Source organism: Mchenga conophoros, linkage group LG9 (genome assembly GCF_057382185.1).
Source record: "Mchenga conophoros isolate Kocher_MC1m ecotype Shallow Benthic linkage group LG9, M_conophoros_male_GT1.1, whole genome shotgun sequence".
Classification (NCBI taxonomy): Eukaryota; Metazoa; Chordata; class Actinopteri; order Cichliformes; family Cichlidae; genus Mchenga; species Mchenga conophoros.
In genome coordinates, this window is record NC_140534.1 from 10,866,516 (window position 1) to 10,885,966 (window position 19,451).

Genomic DNA, 19,451 nt, shown 5'->3' on the forward strand with positions numbered 1-19,451 from the left:
CCAAGAGTGATAAAATGCCTCACAGCGATGTTCATAAATGTCAGTCATGCCCTGGCAGAGAACTCCACTGCTGAATTAATATTATATGTCAAACAATGCTCCATCCAGTTTTATGGGTTGCATACACAGTCTGAGCCTCCAGTCACGCAAACCTGTCCTGGCTTGTAGAGTGAAGCCAGACTAGATGCTAATGGAGCTCTCTAATACTTGAATTTTAGTCAAGCTTGCAGCTTTCTTCACTATGTTGTATAATGCAATGAATAACATGAACATTTTTAGTAAGGTTTGTTTGCTTGTTAACATTTTTCCCTTTAATGTTTTCATTAATAAAATCCAACCTTGAAGCATAACAAACCAACCTTCTACTTTCTTAAGTTCAAGCAAGTCTACAGTTTAAATAAAGGTCTAAAGTCACAAATATTATTCTGACAATAGAAATCCTAGAATAGTGGTAACACTCTGAATACACATGCCAATATAAATTTATCTCGCTGTCATGTGTTATTTTGCCGGGTTGTTTCCTCCCGTTGCCATGTAAACACAAAATAGTGTATATATATGAATATTTTCAAAAAATGCTCTGTGAGTTCCACATCATAACAGTTATTTACTGAGCAGCTCAGTTAGAACTTGCCACTCACACACTGAGCAGCACTCACTAACTTTCTATTTCTAAACAATTTGTTCACTTTTTATCTCAGGCATGTCTGAAAAGACATCAAATAACTTTTTCCATCGCTTTAAAGATTTGATTCAGAGAAAGCGCACAGGTGGAGATGTAAGTAACTAAACATACTCATTCTTGACTTCTCTGCTGATCAAATGTAAATGTTTCTGAGAGATGTGTTATATTTTGCTGCTTTGCACAGTGTCATTTTTGTGTAAGTCACTGTAGACAGAGCAACTGTCAGCGCTTCACCACAGAGTCCAGGATCCTGGACTTTCACAAAGCTCAGAGCAGTAAGACAAATGTGTTCTTTCAACAGGCAGACACATTGCATATCGCACAGAGACCCAGAGATTATGCTGTGCATCTCCCACCTTTACCTGAGCAATGCGCAGGCTCTCCACAGAGAGTCCAGGGAAGCTGGAACTGTTTGGATGACCCCTTTTGGAATCAGGAGGACCCTGAAAGAAGTCTGAGTAGCCTCAGCTCTGCAGACACACACACACCAAGTGATCTGAGGGCCATTCCTTTCATTGTTAGTCCTGTTGAGATGACACCGCTCACTCCAGTTCCTCCACCTCCTCGAGCAGCTTGTCCATCGCAATTGCCTGTTTTCTCTGCTAAACATTCAGGAGCAGGTCGGTTCAAAGGTGATGCTTTTCTTTAGTGGTTACACCTGCTGTTAATCAGTTAGTTTAGATTTTAAAATTTGACACTGTAGATTATCTATTTTAATGCTAAATTACACATTCTTGCTGTCCATTCATTTTATATGCTTTTTTGAAGAAAAAAAAAATCGTAAGATGTCAATTTGTAGTTATTTAGTTATTTTTTTGTCTAAACAGACACGAAGGTCATTCGTGGAATAAGAGTCTTGACAGCAAAAGACAAATTTGGGCCTATTTTGGAAAAACTGCAGCATTTCCAGGATGGGATTGTAACCTCACCTGGACACACAGTACCAACCAAAACATTTACTGCAGTAAAGCCTTTGACTCCAAAACCTCCAACAGTTCCCATACCGCAAAAACGAGGACCTCGGCCTGGGACGCTGCTGCGCCGTGCAAAAGTCGTCCCTATAGACGGTAAGTGGTTTTCCTCAGTAACTGTAGAAGATGCTGAATAATCAAACTTTAAATTAAGAGATTTTTTAAAAAGATTTTAATGAACAATTAATCACTGCATCATGCTTCGAATTAGAAGAAATGACAGTTTCTTTTTACTAACCTCGTTGATTATCAGACAAGAAAGCAGACAGTCAGTGCAGTCAGAATAATCCAAGAGAGAGCAGGGTCAAACTCCCGCCTGTAGCTACACCTGTAGAGAGCCTGTCCCACAGCTTTAGTCTGCTGTCTTCAGACGACTGGTAAGAAACGTAGTAAGGAGACATTAAATACTGCACAGAAACAGTGCTGCATAATGTGGCTGTGTTATTTGTGGTGTTCCTGAAGTCGTGTTCAATGTTGTGTTGTGTAAATACAGGATTAAGAAAAGACAGGGCTTGCAAACTATTCAGTCTCTGGCAAAGCACCACTCGGACATCCTGAAGACTAAACTACATGAAGTGTGTCTGGTCCTCATTGAGGAGGTATTGCACACTTTATGTTTCTTATATGCGTTTCATGCAGCTAGTTTCCCTTCAAGTGCATACTACAGCCTCAACTGATGATTTTCACTCACATTTTAGGTGAAAAACCAACGCTCAGCAATAGCCTTTGAGGCCATACATGCCATCAATGAGCTCTACATTCAGCTCCAGAGAACAATGGACCCAGAAGTTGAAACAACAGGCCGAGCTCTATTGCTGAAGCTTGCAATGACCAACAACAACTTTCTACATCAGGAGGTCAATCTGGCGCTTGATGCCATGGTGGAAAATTGCAGCCATGGACGGATTCTGAGCGCTCTGTTTAACACAGGACTGACGTAAGAGGAGAGAAGAAGCTGTAGTGATTTTATTAGAAGACATGAAAGAGAGATCATGTTCACTGAGTTGTGTGTCTAATATTGTCCTTGCTCAGCCATCGCTGTGTTGCAGTGAGGAATAGCACGGCTCAACACCTGCACCAGCTGGCTGACAAACTTGGAGCAGCCGTCACCCTGAAAACAGGAACCTTCACTGAAAGATTTCTAATTGCTGCCTCTAGAATGGCAGGGGATGCTGCACCTGAAGCCAGGTGGGTACTTTTAAATGGGTTTGAAGTGCATCAATGTTTTATTTTCTGTGAGTTTACACAATTAATGAAAATTAATGACAACTGTAATCTTCCACAGGTACCATGGGCGAACAATCATTGAGAAACTGACCCTTCACAAGGACTTTATGAATTTGTGGGTGAAGATTGTCCCTGAAAAAGACAGGCGTCCTGTGGAGAAGAGCCTGAAAAAGACAGGCGTCCTGTGGAGAAGAGCCTGAAAAAGACAGGCGTCCTGTGGAGCGCCTGAAATTCAAAAGACATCTGTCCAAAAGTAAGAAAACGTCACACTTCAAGACTGACTGATGGCTTGGACCACTGGAACTATCATCTTCATGTTTTTTCTCTTTCCTTTCTTTCCAGACTGCCGGGATTTCTTGGACGCGTGTTTAACCAAAGTCCCGGAGACGCGGCCGACGCTGGAGGAGCTACAGCATCACACTTGGCTGAGATAAGCCTATCACACACACACACAAACACACACAATTCAGACGTTATCATTTATGTGTGATGTATGAATTACCTTTCTTTTTTTCAGGAAATAATTTTTTTTAATTGGCCCACTTTAAATTTCAGTGTTTTGGAATTCCTGTAACCCCCCCCAGCCATCCCAGGAAAGGGGATCTCTCTTTGAATGGGCTTTCCCGAGGTTTCTTCCCGTCAGTCTGGCCCCCCCAGGGGAGTTTTTCCTCGTCTTCATAGAGAGCTTGGGCTGGCTCAGGAGCTCCATCAAAACTGTCTTTATTTAATTACTCTAATGTAATCATATACTTTAAAGTAATCAAATAAAAGACAGTAAAAATCTGAAGACTTGAAGTAAACTTCCATTAAAATAAAACTTGTTTAATTCATCTTTGCTGAGGATACTGTGTTATTACTATTTCAAGGATTATGTCAGAACACCGGATACTGGTACCCATCCCTACCCATCACTAGGGAACAGAACAAACCAGACATCAATTACAACAAAAATGACACTGACCCAGCCAGCATGACTCGTCTGCCTTAAGAAATGTTTAGCAATATTACAAATTGGGTGATATGCCTTAAAGTAGCTTCTCATGTGTTCAGCATTGACCTGTATGCATTTTCCCCTTCTCAACCTCATACCAGTGATACTGAGTGGGGTGAGGGAGGAGTAGCTGTCTCTCATTTTTATAGATCCCATACTGGCCCATCAGGCCATTGATGGCAGAACTAGCTTTTCTGTTCCACTACTGGCCATGACCATTGCCTTTGAACATTGACTTGGCGTGATTTTTTTCTTCCACATCCCAAATGGTCAGCACTCTGGGCGTGGCACACGAGTGGCTGATTTAAAATGAAGCAGGTCTCTCTCTGAGAGTCATTGTGAACATTCAGAATGCTAGATCACTTTCTACATGCTCATTTTATGAAGTATTTGAGAGATTCCTTATCTATACTCTGTTTAGGGATGGGTATCGTTTAGGTTTTATCCGATACCGGTACTTTTGAAACTGTGCGGGTGCTTAAATGGTGCTCTAACCGTTGCTTCCTTCTCTCACCCCAACCGGTCGCAGCAGATGGCCCCGCCCCTCCCTGAGCCTGGTTCTGCTGGAGGTTTCTTCCTGTTAAACAGGAGTTTTTCCTTCCCACTGTTGCCAAAGTGCTGCTCATAGGGGGTCATATGATTGTTGGGTTTTTCTCTGTATCTATGAAGCGCCTTGAGGCGACTTTTGTTGTGATTTGGTGCTATATAAATAAAATTGAATTGAATTGAATTGCTTAAAGAATGGAGAACACAAACTTTGTCCAAAAACTCTTATGTTTTTATTTTTAGCAGTCTCTTTTTTCTGCAAAATGATAACCAAGTTAGCCTTTTCTTTTGATACAACATACCTACTTTGTTTGGAACCGGTGAATAATGGAAAACATGTTTAGCTGTTTGTTTTTTTTGTAAAAAGATAACGGTGTTAGCTTTTTCTGCAGCTACAGGGCATGTATGGTATCACTCTATCAAACAAGAAGACAGTCGCATGTAACTACGACGGTGTTTGCTAGTTCACCTTACATGCATTAATGTAATAACGTGGTTAGCCTACTCAACGTAAATTACACACGAACAACATTAAGCTCCTCACGCAGAGAAGAACGGTTGCTGCTGCATCATCATCCGTCTGCTACACTGGCAGGGCTAGGGGCCAGGACTCTCCTCTTCGGGTTTTTGGGGGATGTTGCTAACTCCAGGTCCAATAACAGGCAACCCACCCGCAGCAGATGTGCTCGGTGTGAAGTCTCGCAGCAAGCTATCAAATACGATGCATTTCTCTGCTTTTAAAAAAACGCTATTGCGTTGCCAGGTGTTTCATTGGATTCGAGGTGTTACTTCCTTTGCACAGTATCACAGTATCACCTTAAAGCACTTGTTGCTGCTGAGTTTGCATATTTTGCTGTGAAGTACAGCCAGACTTTTGACCGCTTTGCCTTGGACATTTAATCTGTAGCTCTGCTCTCAAAGAACATACGTACCTGGACCCGCCTACTATCCTCGGAAACGTAAAATGATTGGCTAGAATCCAAAGTGTATGACATCTCAAGAAAAAAAAAAGCCACCCGTATCCGGTATACCCGCACCCAATGTTCCCTCTAATTTTTCATGTGTCTGAGCGAACACAGAAACTCCCTGAGCGATCCCTTGGACCACTGTGAGCAACAGCAGACGTGTGCACTGTGGTGACGCCAGCATTGAATCCATGCAAGTTACATGGTTTATTAAAATAATAAAATTACAGCATTTACATTTATGTTAGACTACTTTTAATTAACTATTTTAGCCCACTTACAATGAAAATTTAAAAAAACAAAACAAAAAAATCTTGTTCATGACCTGTGTAGCATGTTAACACTATTGGAAGTAAAAATAACTTGAACTCCAATTTTGAAAACACAAGTTTCTTTTGTTTTTTTTTCATAAAGCTCTGACTTGTATTATGAGTCTGTGGTCTGGGAGAGAGTCTGTAACTCTGTCTGCAAAATACAGTAAATAATGACCAATGTTGGGTAATTAATTATATAGTTACTTCTTCAAAAAAGTAACTGAGTTATGCAAACAACAAAGTTTTTTGCAGCTGTTTACCTAAAAATGCAGCCAAGGCGTTTTTTTAAATAAACATTTTAAATTATTTAGAGAACAATCATCAAATTGCATCAAATCTGATGCCACACAAATTATTTGTGCCACTCCAAAAATAATTTCTGTCAACTATGAGATGAAGGAGAACAACAGCCTGATACCTGCAGGCCTGACAGCAGCAGATGTGTCACTGCTGTAACACCTGTAACACTCAGCAGTCGCCTCATTGTTCTGACACACACTAAACGTCGCCACGCCGCTTTGCTCGCTAAAACACCGGTGTCGGCACATAAGGACGCTGTCAGAGCCTGTCAACGACATTGATTAGCTGCGTATATACGAATGTGAATCGCATTACTGGCTGGATCCCATACGGGAGCAGCCAGTCACTGACTAACACTGCAAAACAGACTTGTTAAAGTATTGATTTTAATTTCAATTCAGGTTAGATTTTTTTTTTTGTGCGCAACGCAGATTTTCTGTGCGCAGAGACCGTGCCAGCAGTGCGCAATTGTGCACACACACAGCTTCGAGGGAACATTGCCGGTACCCATTCCTAACTCTGTTCCACATGTGTTATGTTTCCTTCAGGATTAGCTAAATAAGAGAGGATTATTTTCCATTTATTAAACTGCATTTAGCTACTCTTTCGTATCACATTTACTTTGGGAATGCACCAATTGGTCCACATCCTGTTTATGCAGGGCCCACTTTTAAACGGTAAATTGCTGAAAATGTAGCCATATATAGCGCTTTTCTGTGTCTTGCACTCCTTTGCATAGATTGAAGCATCTGTGTGTTCCTGTTTTGTTGAGTGTATCTGTCTGTGTGGCTGTTGAAGGCTACTGAGAGTGTGACCTTCACAGCTCACCAGAGGACCATCTATTACATTTGTTAGGTTATGCGTTTTTGATATTATTGCATCCTCACTGGCACACTCAGTCCTTAGTGTGGGCTTACCCTGCTCCATACCTTGTTAAGGATAAAGAACTTACAACCTGGAAGTAGATTATATCTCCCATAGTGAGATACAGAGAATGGTTGCTTACCAGGGTAACTCTGGTTTTCTGAAACCCAGGTGATGTTTGGTTTTCACCTCCAAACAATCGCAGTCAGAGATCAGGTGAAAGAGGAAAGAGCAGAGAGCGTCAAAATAAAAGGGAAATTATGGGAGCAAACACCAGAGTTTAACAATTGTTCATCACTAAATACAGTACAGATATTTTAATAAGGAGAGGTTATTTGAAAGAATGAAATTGATTTACTGATGAACAGAATTTAAACAGGTGATTTGCCGTTAGACTCAGATGGCCTATCTCAGCGGAACAGAACCCCGTCTGTGAAAAGGATTAGAGCAGGAGCCCCGAGAGCCTGGAAGCTGGTGGTGGAATGGTTGAATGGAGCATGAGTGATGAGATGAGGCGTGTACAAGGAAGAATAACCGAGGACACAGCATGAATGCTGATTGGCCTGGAGAAGGTGATTGGACTAGACCACTTCAGGAACGCCTTTAGCCACACCTCACCAGGTGTAGACAATCGGCAGTTAAACCTAGGCAACACCTGAAGACAACTGCATTTCCACTGTAAGGAGTGTAAGGGTTGCAATGGGCTGTAACAAAGGACAAGCACAGATGAGTCCACTATCATAGACTGGAACATCATTCATAACTTTTTATGTTATAAAGGGGGTGGCAGTAGAGCTTCTGTGATTGGTCACATCAGAGAGTGCTTGGTTATCAGAGAGTTACCATAGTAACCAAAGGTTTTAAAGATTGCAATATAGCTATTGTTGTCCAGAGGGGCCGATGGTGCGATATGGCAGCCTCGCTTCTGTCAGTCTGCCCCAGGGCAGCTGTGGCTACAACTGTAGCTGCCTCCACCAGTGTGTGAATGTGAGAGTGAATGAATAGTGGCATTGTAAAGCGCTTTGGGTGCCTTGGAAAGCGCTATATAAATCCAATCCATTATTATTATTATTATTATTATCAAATCAACAAAATATTAAAGAATCATTAAATATGTGGAATAGTTCATTCTTTCCTTTTTTCATCAGTGGTTTACACACTGGCTTGCAGGCAAAATGTCACTGGTTCGATTGCAACCGGAGATACAAATCAGGGTTGTGCCTGGAAGGGCATCTGGTATAAAACTCTGCCGTATCAAAAGATGCTGAGCTATCAGGTGTGGTGACCCCTTGTGACAAGGGAGCAACTGAAAGTGAAACACTGTTTTGCTTTGTCTTTGTGTAAAGTGTCCTTGAGTGTTTTGAAAGGCGCTTAATAAAATGTATTATTATTATTATTATTATTAATGTTTTGTATAGAATCATAACAAAATGTGAAAAGTTCAAAAGACTATGCGGCTGTTTAGCTGTGCCTGTCCGTCTGCCATCAGCTGAGAGAGATGCCGGTCAACTCTCTGGAGAAGCCGTGGACGGTAGACCCCTCTGAGGTGGCAGAGCGGCGGGATCTTAGGGACAGTCGCCTGGTGTTCAGCATCGATCCACGCGGCTGTGAAGATGTAGACGACACGCTGTCTGTACACAAGCTCCCCAACAGAAGGCTGGAGCTGGGAGTTCACATTGCTGATGTCACTCACTTTGTCAAAGAGGGTTCGCTCACAGACTTGGAGGCACGTTCAAGGTGAGGAACTGGTTGGAGTGGTTGGGTAGAGTAGGTGGGATATAAAAGGATAAAAGAAAATTACAGCATCTTGCATAAGTGTTCAGAGGAACTTTCAGAAGTACAAAGAGGCAAGAAAGTTGTTGCCTGAATTAATGTTGCATCAGCAGCATGCCTTGTAGCGCAATTATAAATAACACAGAGGGCCACCTTAAATAAGGCTCGTGTCTGATGTGAAGCATTAAGCCTTAAATGTCTATCATTTAATCACATGTAGAAGGACTTCACAGGGTCCATGATGGCTTTGAAAGTATCACTGGCACCAGGAATTGAACCAATGGTCAGCACGTTGTTGGTTCAATCCCTGGTGCCTTCGGGCTTCATGTTAAAGTCACCTTGCACAAAATACTTAACCCCCAAATTTCCCTGGATGCATCCGTTAGTGTGAGTGTGCATGTGAGAGAAAATGCTTAAAGGTATAGACTAACGCGCTGTATGAATATGTGTGCGAATGGACGAATGCTGGTCGTGCTAAAAGGTGGTTGGGGTTCTCACAGTAGAGAACTGCTACACACAGAACACAGTGGTCCATGTTGTTACGAAGAACTTGTGCTCATTTTGAGTACGATACCATTAACAGGACAGGGGAATGTTTCCGCTGTGGGAAAGCCTGAGTGATTTTCACTGTGGCCTTCATAAACATATATTACTACGGGACATGGCAGCCATACTTGTACACAACATTCAACCAGAAGGTCATGCAGCAAAAAAAGGAAAAATGAGTCCGCTTCCAACTAAATTAGTTTTATTCTACTGAGTGGTAGAAGTAAAGAACAGTGTGTCACACATCATTTGTTTTCAGATCCCCTTTGTACAGTTACGGGTGTCAGGAAAACACCGGAGGTCACATGATGGCATGTGACCTTGAGTACCTGATGTTAATGGTTTGTCTATAATTGGCTTTCAGTGCATCTTATTAATAAAGAGGATGATGATACAAGACAGTTGAACCACAGTAATAGAACAAGAAGATATTCATCTGTGTTTATGTCCAGATATATGCACATGTTCTGATTTATTTATTTATTTTGTGCTGTATTGTACAAATGAATAAAACTGAGTTTAAAATATCTGCAGTAAATGAAGTGAAGGTCGGGGCTGCAAAAGTAATGCTTGCACTTGATCTCCACAAATTTTCCTTCCTGGGAACATGCAGCGATGACACCATGTGACAGGGAAGCAGCCCAAAAAAATTTGTGTCACAGCTGAACGGCCGACAAATCTGCAGCAAATGCATTCTGCTGTCATCTCGGTGTAATCTCGCTATAATCCAAAATCTCTACGGAATTCTTTCAGCACCTTGTTGAGTCTTGGAAGTGAAGAAAGGAGTGTTCAGAAGGCAGAAGTGTCTAACCCAGTGCTAATAAAATGTATCTGATAAAGTGTAGTCTGCAGATAAATTAGTAAGAAGGTCCATGAAGTGCATGTCGTTTTTTAAAGGCAGCAGCAGCAGCAGCAGCAGCATGTACAGAAGATGATTGAGAGCCGAGTGAGGAGAGAAACTCCGTGTAGACTGTTAACAACGTGCACTTATAAAATAATACTGAAATCTTACTATATATTTTTTATGTTGTGATTTTTAATGTAGTTTTGGTCCTCTGCTTTCTCTCTGACTTACTCTAAAATTCCATTTTACATTTCATAGCTGTCCACAAAGCAGCGTGCAGATCACCCACCTGTCCAGCTCGCCTCCACACTTTAAAGAAGTAAATTAAAATCTCATGATTGTGGTTTGAAGCCTTAAATTCTATTTCAGAAAATGGGGAATATTTATTAAATCATAAGAAAAACATTTTGCTTATTTATTTCATCCTTCCTGACTTATTAATAAACAGAAGGATGAAAATGACAAAGGTGGAACAAACTCTGAATATTTAGTACTTATTTTCAAATTATGTCTCACTTTTGATTAGAAAGAAGATGATAAAGCTGCTGCTTTGATCTCATTGCCTTTTTATATTTATTATGTCACTTCTTAAGGGCTACAACCTACTACCTGGCAGACCGCAGGTACGACATGCTGCCTGCTATTCTCAGCGCAGACCTTTGCTCACTGCTGGGAGGTGCTGACAGGTTAGTAGACTTCCCATCACACGTTTCATTTTCATATGCTTAAAATGCATGCTAGTTGTGTAACTGACACTTTCAAATTCAGGTATGCAATGAGCGTGCTTTGGGAGCTTGACGCAGAATCCCTTGAAGTCCAAGAGGTCTGGTATGGTCGTACACTCATCCGCTCCTCCTATCAGCTCCACTACGAGCTGGCTCAGGCGCTCCTCAACGGAGAACAGGTTGAGGTAGCGGAACTGGCCAACCTGGGTCCTCAGGAAAAGGGTTCTAAGCTAGCTCAACTCACTGAGGCACTTGAGATGCTCACACATGTAGCCAGACATCTTCGGGCAAAGAGGGACAGAGGAGGAGCGCTGGAGCTGGAAGGAGTGGAGGTATGATTGGTTTCTTGTATCTTCATAGAGTATTTTGTGTGTTTTGGTAATGTGTGTACTTAACAGTAAGACTATATAAATAAAGACTGCAAACATTTAAGGTTCATGTTCTTAATTGAAAGCGTAAGCATGTTATAGCTGAGTGTCTAACCCTAACACATCGTCATTACTGACGTCTAACATACGACACAAAATGATTCAATGAATCTGAAGTGAATCAAACAAAGTAAACCGTGCACATAGCTTCAGTGGAGAGAAATCCATTCTGCACATTAAAAACTGGAACCACTATCTTTCTCGCACATTTCAGCTGCAGAAGATTCTCCCTTCTAAGCTTCTGTCTAAGTGAAAGTTTGACTTAACCTCTGTGTTTGGTCATTTTGTCAGATGACATCATGGTTAGAAAATTCAGTATCAGTCACCCCGAAACACTTCATACAGCCGAGGGGAGGAAATCAGGTCAAAAGACACCTGTGGAAAAGGGCCAGGGATTAATGATAACTAATGATTAAATGGAGATTGGTCTATAAACATGTAGTCAGTGATAATGATGACAAAGAGGTGATGATGATGTTCGGCGTCATCATGAGAATCCCCCAGCTGCCACGGTCTATTGCAGCATAACTAAGGGAGGATTCAGGGTCACCTGGTCCAGCCCTAACTATATGCTTTAGCAAAAAGGAAAGTTTGAAGCCTAATCTTAAAAGTAGAGATAGTGTCTGTCTCCTGAATCCAAACTGGAAGCTGGTTCCACAGAAGAGGGGCCTGAAAACTGAAGGCTCTGCCTCCCATTCTACTTTTAAATACTCTAGGAACAACAAGTAGGCCTGCAGAGCGAGAGCGAAGTGCTCTAATAGGGTGATATGGTACTACAAGGTCATTAAGATAAGATGGGGCCTGATTATTTAAGACCTTGTATGTGAGGAGCAGGATTTTGAATTCTGGATTTAACAGGAAGCCAATGAAGGGAATCTGCTCTCTCTTTCTAGTCCCTGTCAGGACTCTTGCTGCAGCATTTTGGATCAGCTGAAGGCTTTTCAGCGAGTTTTTTGGACATCCTGATAATAATGAATTACAGTCGTCCAGCCTGGAAGTAATAAATGCATGAACTAGTTTTTCAGCGTCACTCTGAGACAGGATATTTCTAACTTTAGAGATGTTGCACAAATGGAAGAACGCAGTCTTACATATTTGTTTAATATGTGCATTGAAGGACATGTCCTGGTCAAACATGACTCCAAGGTTCCTCACAGCGTTACTGGAGGCCAAGGTAATGCCATCCAGAGTAAGAATCTGCTTAGATACCATATTTCTAACATGTTCAGGACTCAGTACAATAACTGAATGAATTTAGACGCAGGAGTCTTCCAGGTCTTTATGTTTAGTTTGGTTTTTTGCTGTGTTATTTACAGAATTACAGATGGATACCATATATTTCTTTTCATCGATAATAAATTATAGTACGGTCTAATAGAGACGTTATTTTTAAAATCAGGCGTCTAAGCAGAACACGTTCCTCAGCAGAAAACATTTTATCAGAAAGTCATTTCAGTGAGAATATTGGAATAAAGAAACCAAGCACTCCACTGTGAAACCACTGACAGTTTTCACATTAGATCACAGCCATTTATCTACAGCGGCTGGTCGGCCATCTGTTAAAACCTCATATGGACAATTCCTGTTGTTCTATAAGATGCTCTCTAATAGGATGTCTTGGATTTATTTATTATTCAGTTATTGCATTCCTGTTATGGCTGTACGCACACAGAATATTGATATGAAGTAAAAATGATTCTCTCGGGTTGCTTCTGGGATAGTGGAAAAACCAATATATTTCTAAAAGTGTGTTTAATGATTGAGCTGCCACCCAAAAATCAAGTTCTTATCTTGACAAAGCTGGATTATTGACCGCTGGTGAAACATCAGTTGTCCTGAAGGATAAGGACAACAGATGTTTCATCTTGATCTATTATATAAAACGGCCAAAACTGTGTTCAAATCCAAACTTTCTGGCTTCTTTTGGTTCCTGCTGAAGTGCTTTGGGTCCCCTCAGTTCATCCTTAGTCTGAGAAAAGTTTTGTTCTCTCTTTAAGGCACATTTCCTTTGAGCTAACTTAAACTCTGATTGGCTGTCCACTATAAACAAAAAGCATGAACAGCAGATCGGTGGAGTTTCTGTGCCCATGAGCAGAGCTGTGTGCCTGTTAGGGATATGTGTTCTTACTGGTATGATAGAGAGCTGAACGTAGGAAAGACAGTAGACTGTTTTCAGGTTGAGATTCATTCACATTTGGTTCTCCGTGCAGCATTTGTTCCGGTGGAATGGTGCATGTTCAACTGAGTTAAAGTAAACTGTAGTAAAATGTGGCCCACTGATGCATTTTCATATTCTTTTTCATTGAAGTCACGTTAGAAGCATTTTCCCTTTTCAGGTGGGTGCCCAGCTGGATGAGGAGAGGAACATTACGGCCCTGGTCCCTCGTCAGCCCCTGGAGGTCCATGAGACCGTGGCAGAGTGCATGATTTACGCCAACCACTGGGTGGCCCGCAAGATCCAGGAAGCTTTCCCCAACCAGGCCCTTCTAAGGTGTCACCCACCACCACAACAGGAGCTATTCAACCAGCTGGTGGACACTGCAAAGGCCAAAGGTTTCACCATTGACACCAGGTAATGTTTTTGACTGTTCAGTATAGAAACTGAGGAAATGCATATTGTAGTCCAACGCACATCATGTTCAGACACACAAGTGTGTGAACCTGAAATGTTTGATAACACGGGGACACACTCAGGTGTCACATGAGCAGTCAGACAAGAAGAAGACATGTTCCTTCAGCTCAGGTTGAGGTTGAAGCCAAATATGCTTCCAAACCAAAGACTAGAACATATGATGAAGCATATCTTGCCTTTGGCTTCAGCTTCACAACAGCTGTCGTGGCAAGGTCGGTCTCCCCGACAGAATTAGTTTCCCCTGCGTCGGGAGCACACGCTGGGCTGTCCAAATCACGGACAAACAGGATCCCACATTCTTGATTTTCAGTTCACAAACACTTCTTATAACGACTAACTACTCCTGAAACTTTGGAGGTTTTAGCTCTTTACACAGTAAAGTTACAGGATAAATATAATTATCAGGCAAAATGTCCTTCGTTTGTTAAAATAATCCCGTCTGATACCACGAGAGGACAATAAATATTTCATTTTCTGTTGTAACCCTTAAACTGAATGGTAATGTAACGACACTCAGGTTTCACTTTTTTACAAAACTAAAACATCACTACTTCCACGTCTGACTGTTTGTAATGGAGGCGGCGTAACCTGGATCCACACTCCGTGCCCAGCGAACGCTCGCCACGCAGGGGGAACACATGCTGTCGGCGATGCCGACCTCGGCACAACGCTGATCCTGCCGCAGTTTGTTCCCCGGTTCAAATCCCGGACAAACAGGATCCCACAGCTGTTTATGCTTTTAAACCCGTTTTGCACAGAGAGCAGTGTTGAATATTCTCACACGGGAACAAAACAAACAACTCAAATAATTAAAGATGGTTTGTTTTTCTGTTTTTTAAAAGAGGCAGTGATTTATTTAATTACAACCTGTAATCTATTACAGTTAACTTTTATTTGTTTAACTGTTTACAAAAGGTCTGAGGATCTGAGGCGTGGAATGAACTGCAATGGAGTTTGAAAACAAAATATGAATGTGCGGTTGGAGGATTGTGGGGGGGGGGGGGGGGGGGGGGGGGGTTAAACCAACAGCAGAACCGGTCCCAGGACAAGAGACATGGTGATGCAAGTAGCTTTGTGTCACTGACTGCTGAGATGAGAGGCCTCACTCATCCCTGGTTTCTGGCTCTGTTCCTTCAGGTCCAACAAGGCTTTAGCTGCCTCACTGGACCGAGCTGTGGACCCACAGGACCCCTTGGTGAACAGGTTGTTCAGAATGATGGCCACCACTGCTATGTCACAGGCTCTGTACTTCTCCACTGGTGCTCATCCTCAAGACCAATACTACCATTATGGTACGATACCGCTGCACAGCTTTTATTGGCTGCACTAGAGTTTCAGTGTGACTGTGGGTCAGTCCATCCATCACACGTCTGCACACACTTGTCCAACGTCTGTTGTTTGTGAAGAATTATTCGACTGAGAACTAGAAAGAAGGCTAACGTGCTGATATTTGCTTCGTTGTCGTAGGTCTGGCTCTGGATCGCTACACACACTTTACCTCACCCATCCGTCGGTACGCAGACATTGTCGTGCACCGCCTTCTTACCGCAGCCCTGCACATGCAGAGGGGCGTTGTATCTGGTAAAGCACCAGCCAGTAACAAAGAAGTGGAGGAAATGGCTCACCATGTCAACAGCAAGAACAGGGTCAGGGGTGTTTTATTGTTTGTGTTTTTCAATGATTCACCTCTTACTCTATTAACAGAAGCTGTGCTGACGTCTGTGTTTCATTTGCAGGCAGCACAGGCAGCCCAAATGCGATCCACAGCACTGTTTCAGTGTCTGTTTTTCAGAGAACGAGACCCTCAGACAGACCCGTGCTGTGTGGCTGACGCTGTTGTCTACTCCATTCGAGACAACGGTGTCTTGGTGTTTATCCCAGAGTAAGAACCGTCAGTCCTGTGTTTTGTTCTGCAGTCTTCTTCTTTTCCTTTGTTTAATGGAGCTGTACAGCAGCTCACAGACGGCCAACCACTCGTGTATTTTTAATAGACGAATTCAAAGTTTATGACAATGAATGAATTTGTTGGAAGATGTAATTGCACGCTAATCAATGTATATTTAACAGTATACACGCTAGTTTTATTTTCTCTTAAAAAACCTCAAAATGAGTTTTAAATTGTATAAATTTACTAAACTAATTCCTTAAACATTTATTGTGAGCAGGGAAAATCGGCTAAAACCCCGAATCTTTTCTCTACCAGGCTTTAAATAAGTTAATTGCATTGCTGAAGTTGAGTCTGTGGGGAGGGACGGTGCTTTGGAGCCAGCCTTGTGTTTGTGGCACTTCTACGTTAGCTTAGCTAACCTCTGGAGGTTGCTGCTTGTTTATTGCAAGGAAAGTGTAATTTAATAACATCAGTGTTCTCCATGCTTGTGGTGTTACAGGGATATGCAATATTAACAGTTTATTAAAATGTAACCTGTGGTCATTTTGAGAAGGCTGTAGAATCCATGTAATGATTAAAATCACAGGGCGCAAAGCAGGTTGAGTAATATCACTGAGTAAGTAAGGCTGCCTCTGACCACAGCCATGTTGTTCACAGGTATGGTGTGAGGGGGCCTGTGTATCTGAAGAACAAAGAGGGCCTGGTGGTGGTAGCGGGACAGGACGGCAGCTGTGATTGGCAGGGTGGCACTGTGCGAAAATACCCGGACCGCATTACCACCACCTCCAGCTGTGGCACCTCCACCTTCAAACTGTTTGACCACATCACCGTAAGTCACAGAAAACGCTAATCAATCATTTTAGAAGGTTTCCAGCAATGCAGCGCCTAAAGGCGACGATTCCAAATATATATGCATGAGTGTATATGAATCACAGGTTCATACGACTACTGGATCTTTTGTGGTCCAACATTAAGAGACGTTTTATGATCTTGTTGTGATAAAGTGTTGTGTGGTTGCTGCTTTGTTAGCTAATCTCAAGGTAACAAAACGTCAGTAAGATGAATGAGACGAAAATGATTCCTGAAAATAAATCATTTAAAGTTATTCAGTTTATTGTTTTTAAATATTATATGAAAACAAAAACATAAGTGTGGGGGGGGGGGGGAGGCTCTCCTCCAAGACAAGAAATGTAATGCTTCCAGTTTGTGGCGTTTCTACACAAACCTTTTTGTAAAGGGAGATAAAAAATGACAGTGGGCGGTAATTGTTTTCACATAAACGCCTTTAAACGCTGCACGGTCGCACTCTCTCTCTCGCACTCGATAAATGATCCATTGTTGCTCTGCACACGTTTGTTACCACAAACGTCGCATGCACTTATGTCATTGTCATGAGACACTCTTGCAAACAAACTCACGGTTTAGTAACACAGTAGAGCAGCGTGTTTACGGGACAGTAACAGTAATCTAATTACCTTTTTTGCAACAGTAATCCCTTACTTTACTCGTTACTTGAAAAAAGTAATCTAATTATGCGTTGCTGCCCATCACTGGCGTCAAGTTATATTAAGTTCAGGCATGTTACACACGATGATTGTGAGGAATAAGTGCATGTGATTTAAGCAAAAAGAGCAGGAAACATTACCCTAAGGTTAGCTAACAAAAAGAAACTGAAGTAACGGTGTGTTATTCTCACATCTTTGGCTTTAAGACATGAAAAAGTGACAGAGTACTGCTGCTTCCACTGTTATCAACATCTTTTCTTTCTTTCATGGACTTATCCTGGGGTCATAAATGTCAAAGGGCAAAGGCAATGCTAACAACATAGCTTACTGATGGATGATGATGGATGACACATGTGGCCAAAACAAGATAGAAAGAAACATTAGCCCAAACACAAGTTGTCCACCACAGCATTGACTGCTGTCAAGCTATGATCATATCAAACAAAGAGATGATGATGATATTCAACAAACAAATCAACAAAACAACAACCTCACTGTGACACTTGACCGAGGTCACAGTGTTAATGAATGTTTTTCTCCCCCTCTGCTCCAGTCTCCACGTCGTGTGAATGTTAGAAAGCACAGTAAAGAAAGTTCGTGTACGGATGGATGAACGTTTGTTACATTGGATACGTGTGTGTAACATACGTATCCAATTTATCCTATTTATGAACAAAATTGTGGCACAGTCGGAAACTTCTCCACTCTACACCACTGTCTACTTAGCTGTGACGCTGCGCACAGTGCTGAGAGGACTGCTGTTATATATTACGTCACAAACCTTAAGTGGGCCTGTCTTTGCATAGCATTCCATTAGACTATTTTCAGTAGGTGCCATTACTGTGTAGTGATCGAACTGAGGAATACTGTGACTTACGTTCTCTGCTCTCTTCAGGTTCGTATTTCTGTCCACTCTTCAACTTGCCACGCTGACCGTCTAAACCTCGAGGTCATCAGCAACAAGCCTCACCACAGTGCCAAGTCCCAGCAGCCCAGCCCTCAGGGCCGCAGTCAGCTGGTCAAAGAGGTGGTGCGTCAGAATGAAGAGGCGCTGGCTCAGGAGAAGACAGCCCGGTGCCCCAAACTCTCCAAAGAGGAAAGAGAGTTTCGTCAGAGCAAAACTCCCAGTCTGTACTCTATTCTGGAAGAAATCAGAGAGTTGGCTCTGATGGATCTGGAAAGGGCTTCACGCCTCCCGGCAACAACAGCATAGAAACGCTGTAGCCCAGCTTTACCTCCAAGCAGACACTTGTGAGAACTGCACGCTGTGCGCTAACAGAACGGTGATCATTGAAGATCACTCGTGCTGAGTCATCCAGGTCATTCTTGTAGCTCCAGATTGTGTGTGGACAAACCACACGAGTGTGTGAAGTCACAGGAAAGCAAACACAATATTAAGTAAAAACATGTCCCGCCATCTTTTTAGAAACCAGAGTCAAACCGAATCAGTGGATACGTTTTGTAAAAGTTAGTTTTTAAAATCACATCAAGTTAAACTTAGTTGTAAGGAGGATAGGGAACGTGTTAATGCCAGTGAAGTGTCAGCAGTTACTTTGACAAGACCTAGTACTCACTGCAAATGTGGTTCAATCCTGCAGGAAACTAGTCAACTGCAGCAGGTTAAAGAAGTCTGGTAACAAAAGGCTTTTCTCTCAGCACCAGTGATCTCAATATCTCACTGGTGGGATCAATGTCTTGTGTAAATTAAATGTCTTGTGTTATAGAACCATTTTTGGTGAGTTCACACATATTGTACTACCTGTGACCACTTCATACAAAACCCAGCACGAGTATTGTTCTGGAGATGATAAAACGTCCACTCGTCCATTTTCTTCTGCACGTCCTGGAATCTGTCCCAGCTGTCATAGGGTGAGAGGCAGGATACGCCCTGGACAGGTCACCGGACTGATAAAACTTCATGTCACTCATTAGCAGACTTTAAAATAAACCCGTAGAGTAATGAACACACCTGAGGTTGGTTGTGTTGGAAGTGATGTATAAAACTAGGATGTATTTATCTTATAGTTTGTATATCAAGAGCCTGTATAGAAGACACCAACACCAAGGACATTTTTATTGTTTGAACTGGTAAATAATCAGAAGCGTTTTTTGGTTTGTGGATTTTAAGATTGTTTTCTAGAACTACCAACAGAAATATGAACTGTACATAACTATTTCAATATGTGTGCAGTGGCCTGTAATTAAAAATGGTGTTTTCATTAGCGCAGATGGAGCCACTTCATCGTG

General features: G+C 42.1%; 2 protein-coding genes across 4 annotated transcripts; both read left to right on the plus strand.

Moving 5' to 3' along the window:
• Window positions 1–604: 604 nt before the first annotated feature.
• Window positions 605–3,713, plus strand: LOC146566799 (uncharacterized). Of its 2 annotated transcripts, none has more exons than XM_085286374.1 (9): window positions 605–778; window positions 987–1,317; window positions 1,513–1,752; window positions 1,910–2,033; window positions 2,150–2,255; window positions 2,355–2,593; window positions 2,689–2,844; window positions 2,942–3,136; window positions 3,226–3,713. In XM_085286374.1, the coding sequence occupies exons 1-8, from the start codon at window positions 704–706 to the stop codon at window positions 3,081–3,083; spliced, it is 1,413 nt and encodes a 470-aa protein (XP_085142500.1). In that variant the 5' UTR covers window positions 605–703; the 3' UTR covers window positions 3,084–3,136; window positions 3,226–3,713. The 2 variants fall into 2 exon arrangements, with proteins under 2 accessions (XP_085142500.1, XP_085142501.1); XM_085286375.1 differs by having other exon boundaries at window positions 609–778; window positions 987–1,305.
• Window positions 3,714–7,895: 4,182 nt separating this feature from the next.
• LOC146566800 (DIS3-like exonuclease 1) lies at window positions 7,896–19,438 on the plus strand. 2 transcript variants are annotated; one of them, XM_085286366.1, is made up of 9 exons: window positions 7,896–8,600; window positions 10,620–10,712; window positions 10,795–11,083; window positions 13,516–13,751; window positions 14,949–15,103; window positions 15,279–15,457; window positions 15,548–15,693; window positions 16,357–16,528; window positions 18,100–19,438. In XM_085286366.1, the coding sequence occupies exons 1-9, from the start codon at window positions 8,362–8,364 to the stop codon at window positions 18,415–18,417; spliced, it is 1,827 nt and encodes a 608-aa protein (XP_085142492.1). In that variant the 5' UTR covers window positions 7,896–8,361; the 3' UTR covers window positions 18,418–19,438. The 2 variants fall into 2 exon arrangements, with proteins under 2 accessions (XP_085142492.1, XP_085142491.1); XM_085286365.1 differs by having other exon boundaries at window positions 15,279–15,693.
• The last annotated feature ends 13 nt before the right edge of the window (window positions 19,439–19,451 follow it).